The sequence below is a fragment of the Chrysemys picta genome, chromosome 2 (genome assembly GCF_011386835.1).
Source record: "Chrysemys picta bellii isolate R12L10 chromosome 2, ASM1138683v2, whole genome shotgun sequence".
In the NCBI taxonomy this organism is placed as follows: domain Eukaryota; kingdom Metazoa; phylum Chordata; order Testudines; family Emydidae; genus Chrysemys; species Chrysemys picta.
The window spans coordinates 23,823,662-23,840,085 of NC_088792.1; the positions used below are offsets into that span (position 1 = coordinate 23,823,662).

General features: G+C 39.8%; 1 protein-coding gene across 2 annotated transcripts in view; it reads right to left on the reverse strand.

The window, feature by feature from the left end:
- Positions 1-788: 788 nt before the first annotated feature.
- Positions 789-16,424, reverse strand: part of VIPR2 (vasoactive intestinal peptide receptor 2) — a 233,988-nt gene continuing 218,352 nt past the window's right edge. For both annotated transcript variants that reach the window (XM_065582780.1, XM_005308104.5), the window contains exons 10-13: positions 11,221-11,312; positions 6,221-6,350; positions 6,092-6,133; positions 789-4,481 (exon numbers count right to left, since the gene is read on the reverse strand). In XM_065582780.1, coding sequence (XP_065438852.1) covers positions 4,308-4,481; positions 6,092-6,133; positions 6,221-6,350; positions 11,221-11,312 — 438 coding nt within the window. In that variant the 3' untranslated portion in view covers positions 789-4,307. The remainder of the gene's footprint in view (positions 4,482-6,091; positions 6,134-6,220; positions 6,351-11,220; positions 11,313-16,424) is intronic.

A 16,424-nucleotide genomic window follows, 5' to 3' on the forward strand; every position in this document is an offset into this window, starting at 1 on the left:
AATGCCTGCAACTTAAACTCAAGGGTGGATGAAATTTTAAAAAAAGCTATGCTCCTTTGTTTTGGTAAACTGGCTCCTAGACACAATGAACTTGTCAAGTTAATCAAGACATAAGTAGAGCAAGCTGGCTCTCTTATCCTAGGGAGATATGCAAGATCTTTGATTAGAATGTGTGAGCCCACTCCTGTAAATTAGGTCATAGCTTTCCTCTGTTGTAGCTCTGCTATATCACAGACACTGGGAATATCTGAGCAAATGTATTAAGCAAGAGAGGCAAAGACTGAGAAAGAGATCAAAATGCATGCCCTGACACAGGGAAAATACTGAATCCTTTGGATCAATCGTGTATATGTGTGCGCATGTGTCTGTATGCAACTGAGAGAATATTTTTATAACAACACAAATTCACTAGAGTTGAATAAAGATTACCTACTTCTCAAAGAAAAATCTCAGGGTTACTTTTTTACATGCAAGGATTAAAGTTGTTTACTAAAAAGCAAAGCATTAACTACAGACACATCTCTTGGAATATCTCTGGCCTGACATCAATGAGCATATGGATCACGTGACCAGTTGGGAGGTTTAAGCAGTGCAGGTGTTGAACCAAACCATCCACAAATACTATTTTCTGACACTATTTTCAGTCTATTATGGCTAAAGGGTGCTACAAAACCGAGTAAACTGCATTACTGTTGTTAGAATAAAGCATGTGAACATCTGCTTTTTCACAGCCATTGCATGGAGTAAACCACAGAGAAATCTGTTAGCATTATGACATTATAAATCAGTAGGATAACAGAGACCACAGATCTGTATTACAAGTATGAAAAGCGAATCTATTTACACACATTTATCTATACATCATCATAAGCTGTACACTTTGTAAAAAATACCATTCATTTACATCATGTTTAAGGTTTACTGTACTTGACACATAAAAACCATTATCAATACAGAGAACCAAAGAGAATGTGTTAAACAGTTTCTTATGTGAATGCACTAGAAAAAAGTTGCAGGATGTAAATAATCTTATTACAGTACATATGGAAATAAAGCAGTTTTATACATAGCAGCCTAGTATAAAGTAGCCTACAAAGTAGATGTACCTGGATTATGTTTAATTACACTTTATTATAAGATGTATCACTGGCAAAATACATTTTTATACTGGCTTATTAAAGCAGACTCTGGAATTCTCTGTGTTTAATGTTATGGTGATGTAGTCCTCATAACAGACTTGTCAGAAAAAGTGTTTATCTTGATTTTTTTTTTTAAATCACAAAAATAGCACAGTGTACTAAATCATGCAGTTTGGTAATGGCAGTGCAGTATTCACTACCCAGAGATTATCAAGGTGTATATAGGCACAAGTGGTAATTTAAAAGTAGTCTTTTGTTGGTAAATGACACAGCTTGCTGCATCACTGCAGATACAGGGTTGTAGTCTAAGACTATGGAATGATAACCTAAGATCCTTTGGTGAGAGACCTTGCAAAAGGCTTTCTGAAAATCTAAATACACTATATCCACTGGATCCCCCTTGCCCACATGCTTGTTGACCCCCTCAAAGAATTCTAGTAGATGGGTAAGGTATGATTTCCCTTTACAAAAACGATGTTGACTATTCCCCAACAAATTATGTTCATCTATGTGTCTGAGAATTCTGTTCTTTACTATAGTTTCAACCACTTTGCTCGGTACTGAAGTCAGGCTTACCGGCCTGTAATTGCCGGGGTCACCTCTGGAGCCTTTGAAAAAATTGGCATCACGTTAGCTATCCTCCAGTCATATGATACAGAAACTGATTTAAATGATAGGTTACAGACTACAATTAATAGTCCTACAATTTCACATTTGAGTCTGGTGATTTATTACTGTTTAGTTTATCAATTTGTTCCAAATATCTGAATATTTTGACCAATGTTAACACACAAGTATCACTGAACAGTCAAATCTTTTTAACTTTTTAAGTTAGCTTGACAAGTGACTGTCTCTAAGGTTTAAGGTAGAAAAGGCTGGTATGAAAGTCCCTTGATTGTCAGATTATTTTTGTAAGACAGGAAAGGCCTCAGTTGTGCAACAGTAACTATTTACCTTTTGAACCAAGGCTATTGTTTGTGAATATGGCAATAAATAGATTGTTACACAAAACAATCTTATTTCTATTACTTATTGTTGTTTAAAATGAACTACAATACAGGGTGTTTATTGGTAATACTAATTAGAAGATATGAATTAAGTGATTATTATTTACATCATGGCAACTGTCACGTAATGTACAATTTCCTGTTTGAAATATTGTGGTAACACTTCAGTTTATGAGGCAAAATACTCATGCAAATGCATAGTATTCACACTTGTTATTTAGAGAGGAAATGGTCAGTTGTGACATGAGAGGTAAACATAACAGTGCTTATGTCTTGTAAGATTGCAGAAGTTGTGTGTGTATTTATAAGCACTTGTCAGCGCCGTGTCTTTCATTTCACTGTGGCTACATAAGGGGCTTGAGGTTACCAAAAATGCTTTCAATTTATGCCTTTTATGGTCATTTGAAAGGGATTGTGTCTGGGTTTTTTTGGCCTTGCTGGTCAGGATTGCATTTTCAATCACCTCTCAGATATAAAATGGCATTATGTTGAAAGTATTTACATAGTTCATTGAACTCCAGTAGTATTTATAATTTGATACACTTAATTTTAGCTGCCAAATGTGAAGTTCTAAAGATATATTTTAATAAAATCATTACGTATAAAAACATGTTTTCAGTGGGTGAGTGGGATGTCCATTCCTGTTTAGCCTTCACTAGGCTGTTCTATTAGGAAAATACCTCTTTAGAAAGTTAGATAAGAGATTGAGGCGCCCAGTTTGTCTTCTGTGTGTTCCTAACTCTTTTCTAATGTCAGTGTGGGTTCCTTTCTGTCCGTTTATCTTATATGATGGACATCTATCATAAATGTAACCAAAATATTTTTTTCTTTTGAAGCAAAGCAAAGAGGATACCATTTTTGAGAACTCATAGAACCTGATGGCTAGGGTATTAGTGTTCAGTCCTGCCTTTCTGAAACACATACATGTACTGTCAGCAGGGCCGGTGCAACCCATTAGGCGTCCTAGGCAGTCGCCTAGGGCGCTAACATTTGGGGGGCGGCGACTGCGGCGGCCGGATCTTCGGCCGCCCCGGTCGTTGATGGTATTTCGGGGGCGGGACCTTCCGCTGCCTCTGTCGGGGGCGGTATTTCGGGGGTGGGACCTTCCGCCGCCTAGGGCGGCAAAAAAGCTGGCGGCGCTCCTGACTGTCAGCTAGGTAGAAAAAAAATCAGATGGAGTAGAAGTCATTAAAAACATTAACATTTGCCAAATGTTACCACACAGTTACCAGAGATATCTTTGATTTTTAGCATGGGGTAAAACTCTAGTAATCTCAGATACCACTATTGGCAAATGCTGACTGTTTAATGATGACCACTACTGTGCAATGGGCTTTCCTGTAAGGACTGCAGGGCTAGCCCCACATTCTGCATTAAGATATGTAGAAGTGGGCACTCGTGCAGGAAAGTAGGATCAAGCCCTTAGGATCAAATATTGCAGTGAGGTAGCTCTGAATTGAATTAGGATTTATGTAAGGAGCTAAGAAGGACTAACATTTTCTTCTGTGCAAAATATGGACTCATAATGCCCTTCATCTGTATGCTAAATTCCCACCGCCATCAACTGGATTTCCATATGGGGATCAAGAACAAACATATGGCCCTAAATATCTCTATTTCAATTTTGTTTGCTATAGTAGGGTCTAGAGTCTGTGTGAAAGAAACATTCTATTAAGTATAGATGGTATATTCGATATTCTCTCTCACCTCCCACCCTACTTCCTTAAACATGGACCAAAGCAACATACATTGAGTGGGATTCAGCATACATTACATATTAGAGAGAGATATAAATAGAAATAGAGCATTAAAATAAATTATATTTAGAATAGTTACTTCTAGTACAAATGACAGGAGAACATCAGAATGTAATGTGAATAGGACTAAATAAAATCACAAAGGCTCAGATCTCCAAAGGTATTTAGGGCCTAACTACTACTGCTTTCAAATCAATGGGGGTGAGGCAGCTAAATGCCTTTGGAGAGCTAGGCCAAAATGTCTGCAAAGCCGTCTGCCCATCTGTTACCTGATTTACTGCACCAGGCCATTCTCCAGATGTCAATATGTAGAAAAGCAAAGCATAAATGGTTCATTTTAGAAAATATTACATGGAGCTCCATATAGTGATATGTCCCATAGTCTTTAGCTTGAGCTAAATGGTTTATATCACTGTGGTCTCTGTCTGCATAAAAGACTGCGCCTCTGAATTCCGATGGAGCTGGGAGACACTTTCTGAGCCATTTCGAGAAACAGAACAGCTATGGAGTCTGTAGTCACGGCCCACTGTCTGGCTCAAACACAAACTCCGCCATTTCCTTTTCAACTCACCTTGGACCTATATTTAAAAAATGCATGTGAGCTAAAAACGCACTTTACATGGGAAACATTTGTGTTTTCATTAGTGTCACATGCAAACTACTAAAAATCTCTATTTTACTTGAAAACAAAATTGAGTAAAAGAGTCTCACAAGAGTTATTAATAATACTTTGAACTCATATAGTGCCTTCCATCCCAGGACCTGAAAATGCGCCATAACCCTTTGGCCTCCTGAGAAGTAGGAAGAAAAATAAAAGTAAACACAACTCTTCTAAATTCAGATAGGCAGCACAACCTTGAGATTAAAGCACAGGCATGAGAACCTGGAGTCTAAGTCTAGCTTTGCTATGGACTCATTGTGTGATACAAAGAAAGTCACATAACATCTCTTTATCTCCCCAACTTTAACCTGGGTATAATATTTACCACAACTACCTCCCTAGGATGTAAAGCTTAGCTCCAAAATCCTCAGGTGGCAGGGGCTAACTATTATTATTAATAATAACAACTCAAAACTCTGTTATTACCAAGTTGACTTATATGTTTCCTAGCTCCAGAATTTAAAGTGTATTGACTTGTCTGAAGAATGAGAAGAGAACAATCAAAAAGGGTTTGTAAGACTGGTGGGTAGCTATTTATGATAAGTTTTTACAGATGAGTAAGCCAAGGCATAAATAATTCAGTGACTAGCCCAAGAAAATGCAGCACATCAATGTCAGAGCCAGGAAAACTCAGGAGATCTGGCTCCTAATCCTTCACTCTAGCAATTGCACACACTTCGTCTGTGATATACTCGATATTATTTAAAGCGTGGTTCTACTCTGAAAAGTGACTGTGCAAAAATGGCATCTTCTTACCCAGGGATATGTCCTCGAGTCTATTGGTCATCATCTGAAGTCGGATGACAGCACTGTGAAGGAGGGCCTAGATGTGCCAAGTTGAACAATAAGGGCTAAACCGTAGTACGAGCTCAACATCCAGAAGCTCCCATTTAGGGACCTAAGCAAGTTCTCAGATTTTTGAAAGAGCACAGGCTCCTATGTAGGCACCTGAATGAAATGGTCAGATTTTCAGACACATTCTGCACCCCGCAGCTCCCATTGAGAACAATGTAAATCATCGGCACCACTGGGGCACTTCAAGAACAATGGGAGCTGTTGGGTGCTGAGGATTTTTGAAAACCTGACCCCAATTGTGCAGGCTGAACTGTGTCCCAGAGACTTTCCAAAATTAACCTTTGAAAGTTTTGTGATGAAACCTTAGGCCCTCTAAATCCAATAAAAAACAACAACCTCCCATTGACTGCAATAGGGCCAGGACTTCACCTTTGGGATTTTCTTAGATTAATAAACAGTAAGGGTACAATTTAATAACGCCTCCTGGTGTTAGGGTGACTGAGGTCCCAGACAGAGTTTACCCTCCCTTCCCCCCACAATTATGCCTTAATATGGTGGTTTTTATATCTAATATAATCTCCTCTCATATAGAAATCACCATATTTTGTACAAGAATAACCCACTGATACCTTTTATGATTTATATACTAGAATACTAAGGCTGCTACTACACTTATTGCTACTAAATTGAAAACATTATTCAATATCACTGGGGAGAAAAAGGGAAACTTACTTCACTGTTCAAAAAGCAGTACAGGACTGCAACAACCAGCCCCTGTAAACACACAATGTGTATCAGTTAGTACACAGCTCTGAACTCAATCAGTAAAAGATTTAAAATTTGTAAATGTTTAGAATTTACCTGAAAAGATCCCAAACATAACTCAAAAATTATCTGATAGTGACTGGAAATGCGTATAGGAAATACAGCAAACACCATGTAGTGAACTCCAAATAACGGAATAAGCAGCAATGTTGATTTTGCAAGTCTCCTAAATAATCAGAGCAGAAGAATTGGAGCTTAATGGAGTATCCCAGTAAAGTCTTGTTTCAGTAACATACGTATTTAGTGCACTATAATTTTTTTAGATCAATCCCGTAAGCCCGCAGACAGTATGATCTGTAAATTAATATTCTTCATCAGGGCCATTAATACGTACTGAAAACTATATTTTCTCTTACATCTGTGCTATAGTAAGCCCCACACTGGCCTTATAGTCACTGGGTGAGATTCTGTGCTATGGTTCAAAGAGCTATAGTGGCTTTAAGCTACCTTTGCACCCTCCTGATTTTGGGGCTGTTTCAAGGGCTAGAGAAGCCCCTGGCATAACTCAGACAGCCATGGGGGAGCTGTCTAAATTCAGGAGCCTCCTTGGGATGTCCTACGGACTGCACCAGGCTCCAGAATCTCCACAGCATGGCGTGCTGTAGCTCCATCCTTGACATACTCCTCTTGTCCACAGTGTGGCCTCTATGTCCAGGTTTGTGAGGAGGTCCTCGGACAACAGCCTTATGGCTGCCTTCCACAGTGCCTTCATCCAGGCAATCTTCACTCAGCTGGACAAGAGGCTCTTAGAGTGACTTATGCTGCCCTGGCTCTTTTTAGATTGTATGACGTGTCAGAGCATAATTGAAGGACTGACCCAAACAGTAGGGAATACTGGAGAGTTATACATCCATCTTCATTTTCTTTAATTTGAAAATTAAAATACATTTAAAATGTACAACGTGTAAACAGTGCCTAGAGAATGCGATCCCAGAGTAATCCTTCAACCAAGGGATTTCATGAGCAATTATACACTGATCCCAGAGTCCTAAAACCTCATATTTATACTGATGGTATGAAGCATTTACCCTTCATTAATTAAAATTCCATCAGTTACGTAACAATAATTATTGAGGTACAAGAGAAAATTATATAAGTATCTGGAGATAGAACTTTAATTTGTTAAGCAGCATGATTTTGTCAAATTGACAGTAAATCCTTGAAAAGGTGGGAAGCTAATTATCCTTTAGCTGTCACTCATTTTATTTTAATAACATAAACTTTACATGTTATATGGATGCCTGATCTTAGATAAAATGCAAAAAGTTAACATGGAGAGTCCAGTGAGTCATCACTGTCTTGACCATAACTAGATTCAGCAATGAAACAGATAGGCTGTCTTGAGGCAACCATCTTAAACCCAAACTGTCTATTTAGGAGACTAGGCATTTGAAAAACCTTCTATTTGAAAGTGTCTGTGCCAGTCCTCAAAGTCCTCCATGGATCATGCTCAAAATATCTCAGAGGTCTAAGTGACAGTGACCTTCTGGACAGCAAAGTTCCTCAGGAATCACAGTATGTCTGGACCTGAAGGTGAAAACAATGACAGTGGAAGACAGGGCTTCCTCAGCAAAATGTCCTAAGCTTTGGAGGAGAGGAGAACGACCACAAATCTGTGGGCATTCACCCATGAAAGCTAATGCTCCAATACATCTGTTAGTCTTTAAGGTGCCACAGGACTCTTTGTTGCTTTTCACAAATCTGACTGCTTCCAGAGCAAAGTGAAAAACTCATGTCTTCAGCATAGCTTTCTGACCACCAAAATCAAACCAACAGTAAAGCAGATGAAAGAGAGAAGGGGAAAGGGAGAAGGTGGGGCAGAGGAAAAACAGAAGAGGAGTGAAGTGGAAAGTGGGAAGGGCAAAAAAATAAAGAATAATAAAACCAAAATAATCAGAACAAATTAGTGAATCAACGTCTGCCTCTATTTGGCTTGTGGGGGAGTTAGAAAGGAAATAAGAATCTCGACAAATGGATAGAAGTCAACTTTCATTTACCTCCATTTATATATATAAAATGACGGGCTGGGTAAAACCCAATACTCATGGCTTGGTCAGCCATGGTCTAACCTGTTCCCTTGTATGACTTTTTAAATTTCATGTTTCCTTGTAGTCACTTAAGAGTCAGCGGTCCCAATTTTTACAATTATATATGAATTTAGATTAAAATTTCTAATAAATATTAGTAATATTTTTCATTATCTATAGCTTACATTAACCCATCTCCCATAATTGTGAAGACTTCTTTCCCTAAAAATAATATGCATGCTATGAAAATTTATCTTTGATTTCTGTTTGTGGGTATCAAATTAACCTCAGTGCAGAAAGCATACACATGATCCTACACCCTACTTAAGACCTACATTAAGGGATTCTGAGTAGTATAGGACCTGGCAGGGCCTTCTACAATGGGATGAATTTCATTCCATGGATGGAGGCATGCTACTGATGTTGTAGAGGAAGATTACCTTTTTCAAAAGTGCCTAAATGATCTAAAAGCTGAAGTCCCATTTTCAAAAGTGACTTAAGCCCAGATCCTCAAAAGATATTTAGACTCTTAACTCCCACTAATTTCAGTGGAAGTTAGAAGCCTGAATACCTTTGAGGATCTGGTCCGTAGGAGTCCAAGTCTCCCTGACTTTCAGTATCACTTAGGCACTTTTGAAAATGTAATGCAATATCTACTTTTCCTGGCAGAGCCTGGTGTGACTCTGTCCAGAATGCATAATGATATGCCATGCAATGACTTTATCTTGTCATATGTCTCCAGAACTAACTGCCCGACTATGGAACACTCACTCATGTTGGTGAGCAGCCCCACTGAAATCAGTGGAGCTAAGGATATTAGTAAGTGCTTACCAGTATGAAAGAGGGTTGCACAATCAAGTCCTAATTTAACAAAAAAACCTCCCCATATCCACACCAAAAATTTCAGTTCATTTAAGGTCAAAGCCTCCATGATGATCCTGACTTTTGCAAACCACACAAGTTATCAAATTCCAGATCATTTACACAAACTCTGTACCTTGTGATCTCCTGCTCCACTTTCATTGTTTCTCAACTTTCACATTAGCATTTTTGCTTTAATAATTTTCGACTGACTGCTGAGCTAACTCTATATGACACTGACATTTTAATGGAGGAAACATCCATACAAAAATAGCCTCATGCCCCTCTGCATTTTAGAAATTGCATTTGAATGTATGTAAATGAGGCTTCTGGACCTTTAAAGTGCTCTGCAGAAGCAATATTTCTCAGTGAGCTTGATTTACCATTCTCATGGGTGTCTACTGAACACCAAAACACCATCCAAACCAAAATTAAAAACCAGGCAACCAGACTCTAAGAGCAGAGTTCATACTGACGAACAGTGAAAAACAAGTCTGCTTCTAGTAAGCAGCCTACACTTTAAGACACTAAGATGCCCTATGGAGGATGCTTGGAGAAAAACAGAGCACACGGGACTGAACAGAAGTATAAAAATGAAGATGAGGGGAAAAAAAGAATAGCTCTTGCAACAAGAGGTGACTGCACAGATGTCCTGCCCACAGTCTGCTCAGTTTTCTGAATGATAAATAGGAGACCCCAAAATCTCAAGTAGAGTGGTCCATGGATTGAGCGGGCCATACAACATTGTCCACTGGCTGAGACAGCAAACATGCCACTTTCACAGAGAGCTCAAGTATCCCCACCTCAACCTGCTGCAATCTCTACTGGTGGGTTTCTTTGTCTTGAGACATCACAATCCGTAACCTCTCAATTACCAAAACAGGGAAGCAAGGTATCATCGCATATGTGGATCCATAAGTGAGCTGCTCCTGAAGCATTAGGGGCTACAATGGGAGCAGGGAGGAAAAGCAGGTCACTTCAATGGAACACCTAGCGCAGATGTGGCAGCATGTTTATGCTGCTGTCCTGAAGCTTTTAACACACCCTGAAGCCCCTCCTCTGCCTCGTGCCCTGCTGTATTGCATGGTTGTCCTGGGGTCAGGGGTGTAAAAATAAGCACTACACCACAAGCCTAATACTCCAGACAGAATGCCTAGACATTACAATATCTTATTCACTACATTATTTTTGTGAGACCTGTCACATCCTATTGAAATCAGTACAGAGCAAGTAAAACCAAGTTTGAGGCTTAAATGGACAGACTGGTATATAATGCCAATAAACTAAAGCCAGTTCAAACAACATCAGGTGAAAAGTGCACATCCATCCCCTGATGTGACTTAAGGGATGATCCTAGGAGGTTTGTTGACAATTTTTGTAGAATATGGCTGGATTCTTAAGTGACTTGTGGAAACTACAGGAGAATTTCCACGATCCATATTTCCATATTTTTAAAAGAATTGTGATGCAACAGTAAGGTGCCAAACATGTCACACTGGTTACAGAAAAAATACACAGGTTTTATTGGGTATTTTTCATTTTGGTATTGTCAAAAAGTTTCTATCGCTTTTTAAATATGTACGGCAACAGCTTGTTTTGGTGAAGTGCACAGGTAATTAACAAGGAGCCGTATTAAAAGGCCTACTGTTTGTGACTAGATGGCTTGGGGTTTTCAGTGCTCAAATTAGACTCAGGCATCAACATGCCATTTTTTGCTCTCAAGTGCCAATATCAGCATCTACATTGGGATCTGGGCTTTTTTGGGCAGGGTCTGTCTTTTTATTATGTGTATAGAGCTTAGCACAATGGGGTCCTGATTCTGTATTGGAGTCTATAGGCACTAATAAATTATAATTAATAGTAGTAGTAACAATAATGAATACTAACCTTAAAGACCTTTGTTCAGCAAAACACTTAAACCCATGCTTAACTTTCAGCATATGCTTAAATCTCATAACATTGTTAATTTCAATGTGTTTACAAGCTTTGCTGAATCAGGGTTCTATCTCCAGCTATTCATCCATTGTATCAAATAGTTATCATAGCATCACAACACTGGATGGTTGCTGGCAGTCTGCTCCAACAGAGGAAATCTTTAAATAGATTACTTTCATATACTGTATGAAGTTTCTAAAACACATTACTCACTTGTATTGTGACTGATCATTGCCTCCGACGTCGGGCGATCTTAACTTTTGCAGTAAAATTCTTATAATACTAATGAAAAGTATAAAATTCACCTGCAAAAGAAAATATATATATAAGTGACTCCAAGCTCCTCACTTTAGTATGCAGTGTGCTGGTAAGAGGTAAACAAGCCAGACTAGTCAGTTCATTAGTGAGCCTGGAGTGCTTGCTGCCAGAACATGTTAACTTGCACTCCCTCAGATCTACTGCCGCTTTCCTGCCTCACTGACAGATTGTCACATCCAACACACCTCTGCATGACTGTAAATACCACTATGGAATCATCCTCTGAGATACTTAAAAGCTGACAAAATCCCTTTCCACCAGCAACCCCATTAAAGGGAATGTTCTCAAGCGTGGGGCTTTGGTCTAAGTCTCAGTACAACCTGACGTTATATTAAACCGGTTGGTGGATTTACCACTGGTGGCTGAAGGGATAATGCACACCCTATTTATAACTCTTTCCCACACTTGCCCCTTAAATCCCCCGTCTGGAGTCGTGGACGGGAAGCTGTTGTAGAGGTGACGTATTAATAAATCAATGATGAAAAGGGCCTTCTTTGCATATCTATCTAAGGTACTCAGGAGCGCCGCCAGCTTTTCTGCCGCCTTAGGTGGCAGAAGGTCCCGCCCCGAAATGCCACCCCCGACAGAAGCGGCGGAAGGTTCCGCTGCTGAAATACCGCCGCGGTCGCTGCCCCCCAAATTGTAGCACCCTAGGCGACCGCCTAGGTTGCCTAATGGGTTGCGCTGGCCCTGAAGGTACTGATATGGCCCCTGCATTACCATAGTAAGTGTAAACCTCACAATCTTTAATGTATTTATCCTCACAACTCCCCTGTGACGGAGGGAAGTGCTATTATCCACATTTTACAGATGGGGAACTGAAGTAATTGGATAAAAAGAACTGTAATCTGACCCAAGGGTGGGCTTGAACTCAGGTCTGGAAATCAGAAATTGCTGCATCTGAATCCCATCTCCCATAATGTCAAGTATCAGAGGGGTAGCCGTGTTAGTCTGGATGTATAAAAAAGCAACAGAGAGTCCTGTGGCACCTTTAAGACTAATAGATGTATTGGAGTATAAGTTTTCGTGGGTAAATACCCACTTCGTCAGACGCGCGTCTGACAAAGTGGGTATTCACCCATGAAAGCTTAAGCTCCAATACATCTGTTAGTCTTAAAGGTGCCACAGGACTCTCTGTTGCTTTTTACATCTCCCATAATGTCTTCTTCTTTGGTCTTTGGCAAGTCCCCAACCTCTCTGACTCAGTTCTCAATCTATAGAACAGACACCTTAGTGCCAGGCATGTAAGATGGTGCTGGATTGTGTAACATGGTCTATAAAATACTTTGAACATGAACAGTGACATGTAAATGTTAGGTGTGGTATAACATCCTACATCCATATAACCTTCTTCATAGTGCTTAACAGCAGTAAAGTGAGCTAACTCAGATCAGGGATGCAGAAGCATCAAATACAAGAGGAAAACATTCTGGTATTGAGCCAGGGACCAATATCTTATTCTTTATATTTAAAAAACAAACAAAATAATCAACATAATCACCAAGCTGTGCACATAGCTAAACAGAACCTGCTTCTTGGCATGGGTGTAGCCCTAGTCTTTCCCCACCCTAGCTCTGCCCCTGGTTGTTTGGTCTAACATTTTGATTGAAAGCTCTTTGAGGCACCATGACTTTTGGTGTCTTCTATGAAATGCCCAGTATGATTTTTAAGTGCAAATAAATAATAAATGATTATAATAGTTGCATGTCATTCTGTGCCTGTTATTTACTGTTAAAGGAAATGCTAGGGCTAAAGAAGGGATGGTGGAGGAAAGTGACAGGACACAGGATCCTAATTATATAAAAAAAGTTAGGAAAATTAGGTCTAAATCTTTTGTAAAAGAGAAAATTAAAAGGGGACCTCACTGAAGTAAAAGAAACAAAGAAAGAGGATAAATATGCAGCGTGTCCATACGCAGAAGTCCCAGTGAAGTCACTGTTAGTTCAGCAGAATGAGGCCTTCTCACTGTTGCTGTTGGGTCCACAGGTTTGTGTAATGAAGCGCAGTACAAAGGTCAGGGGATATACATTTTATACGTATGTACGTTAAAGTCAATATGGTCTAACGGTTAAGACACTGTGGTGGCCGAGAGATTCTATTCCTGGCTTTGCTACTGACCTCCTGGGTGACCATAGGCAAGTCACTTCAGCTCTGTTTCCCCTCTCCTTTTGCCTGTGATAATTGGGGCAGGGACTGTTTCTTGCTGTGTATTTGTACAGTGCCTATCAAAATGGGGCCCTGGTCTCAACTGAGGTCCCTAATTTCTCCTGTAATACAAACTATTATCAATCATAAAACATTAAAAACGGTGGTCCTTTTTAAAAAGGACAATAAAATAATTGGTTTTCTGAGCCACAGGGCATATCTTGAAGCACTATATCTGGGTGAACTACATATTCAAGTATTTGTATCTAGGTCTCTTTTGAGGCTAGTCAATTTTTTCTATTGGTCTTTAGTGTTATTTTGTAAGCATTGTGTATGGCTAACAGTAACTTTGTTTATAATATATGGAGATATACCTGTCTCATAGAACTGGAAGGGACCCTGAAAGGTCATTGAGTCCAGCCCCCTGCCTTCACTAGCAGAACCAAGTACTGATTTTGCCCCAGATCCCTAAGTGGCCTCCTCAAGGATTGAACTCACAACCCTGGGTTTAGCAGGCTATTCCTCCCCCCCACCTCACATGCATGATGTGAGTATCACTTCAAAAGATAGAGCTACTGGAGCATTCAATCCAGCCAAAGGAGATTAGGCATTTAGATATCATGGTGCTACGTATCCTAGAAATACTTTAGGTAGTATATGAGATTATAATTCAAATGATCACTTCAGACAGTTGTTAAAGACCCCAATTTATCCGAATTAATCTTAAAAATATATATTTAGTTTAAAGTCTCATATAATTTCAATATGTTTAGATAACAAGGTTAGAAGCAAATGACAGTGTAAGTTCACACTTTAGGAGATTTTGTCTTTAGTATTGTAGATTTAGTTCTATAATATTCTTTGGGGTGGAATTTCTTTATACTGAAAGCAGATGATACACAATGGTGAACGAACTGCTAAGGGACAGCAAATTCAGCCAGTAATATAAATGCAGGGAAGTGTCAGGGATTGGTACAGCAGTGGAGGTAAATGACAAAGTAGGAAGATAGGAAGGTAGTGGAATGACACGAGATCAGTGATCTTATCATTTTGGCTGTCTTAAACTGACAGTAACTTTTGAGCCAATTACATTGCAAGTACATGTATCATTTAAAATGTCTTTTTGTTACCTCCTTCTTGTTATTTAGTCCTTTACAGAAGTTTTAACATGTCAAAACAAGAGGGACACAACTCTCTTATTTTGATATGTTACATGACTGCTTCTGGTTTCTGAAAGCCTATTAATTCAGATGTGTCCACCTGAAAAGACACACAAATGAGAGCAGCCGGTATGGGAGAGGGGAAGGAAGAGGATCGCTGTGGCAGCATTTGCCAAATGGAGAACACGGGTGGTACTCCAAATGAACTGTTTGGTATAGTACATCTCCAATTAAAGAAATCAGAGAGGCTCTGAAATGTGCACAGCATGACGCATGGAAGGCTGCCAAGGAACATTTCTCAGGCCAAAAATGTTCAGAGGAAAGACCAGGGGAAGGCCTCTGACATGCTGAATTGACTGTGAGGACTGACCCTGAAGAACTCACTTTGGGAATGCTGTTTTAGAGCAATCAACAGCTGATTAAATATAATCCCCTAAACCAGCTAAAATAATTGGAAGTAACATAGAAACTAATGCCAAAAAGGAGAATACTGAGTGAAGGTTGGTTTGTTTTACCTATTAGAGGTAAATCCTTGCTCGAGTCTCTTCACTTGCTTTGCTTTTCCTTCCAAAATACATTTATACTCTTATCCTCCTATTCAGACCGTCAAACAACTCTCATTTTGCCTCTATCTCTCCTCCCACTTCATCGAATACCCCTTTTTGTTCCACCTCTCACACTCCACTTTGGGCCTACGTTCATGCTATTCCATATGGTGAATACAGAACAGCCTCCCTTTTCAAATATTCCAGTTGCCTTCCTTTTGCTTCATGAAAGCCTTCCTCAAAAACAACTTATTTCACAGCCTTCCTACCTTAATCTCCTTACTGACAACTTGTCCATAATGTCTTGGTTCTAATGGTTGTCTCATGTATCACATGTATTTGAGGCAGACTGCACACTCTTTGGGGCAGCACGACTTTGTTTTCTTATACAGTATGTTTTGCAAAGCTCCGTGAGCAGCATGCTGTAAGGGGTGAGAACAACAAAGCAGAGCTTAGTGCTTCTGCTACTTAACTTCTGGCAAACAAGTTTCAAACTTCAAACTTGTTTGCCAGAAGTTACATATAGGCATCTAGATAAAAGTGGCCTCACTTTAACAGGTGCTGAACACAGACATCACCTTTAGATTTCAGTGGGAATTGTGGATACTCTGGCCAGTTCTTCTGGGTACTCAACGTCAGGCACCTGAGTTTGAAAATTAGGGCATGTGTATACTTGCAGTGTTACCTAACTAATAATAAATGGCCAGATTTTAACCTACCCCTATATATCTGCCCAGGGTGCATAAAGTCACACAGCGTTTTCCTGGATTAAGAATCCAGGCACAGGGAGCAGAGAAGGCTGCACAGAGCTGGTATTCCCCTAATGACAGGTGGGTACGGTGGAGAGTAGATGGAGCCTTGATCTGCCCCCACAGAGCTGAACAAGTTGCATCATGTAAAGGCCTATAACAATTTACTTCCCCCTTTGAGAAAGGGAGGGGGAAACAGAACAAGATTTGTAACTCCGACAGCTCCTCGGGGCTCTTCCTGTGCTGGCACAGGTAGGCTCTGCCTCTTATCAATCCTTAGGTGCAAAGACAATCTAGACCAAAGTAACTAGCGCACCTTAACTCATCCGTCACACTGGGGGATTGAATGTCCATTCCTACTTCTTTCAGCAGTGCAGTTCAGTTCTCTGCAAATGGCCCAAATCCACTGTGAACTGCTCTTTCACAAATTAACACCACAGATACAAAACTGTGATTCAGAATTAACAGCTGGGGGATCACTTAATCCGACAGGAGTGTGA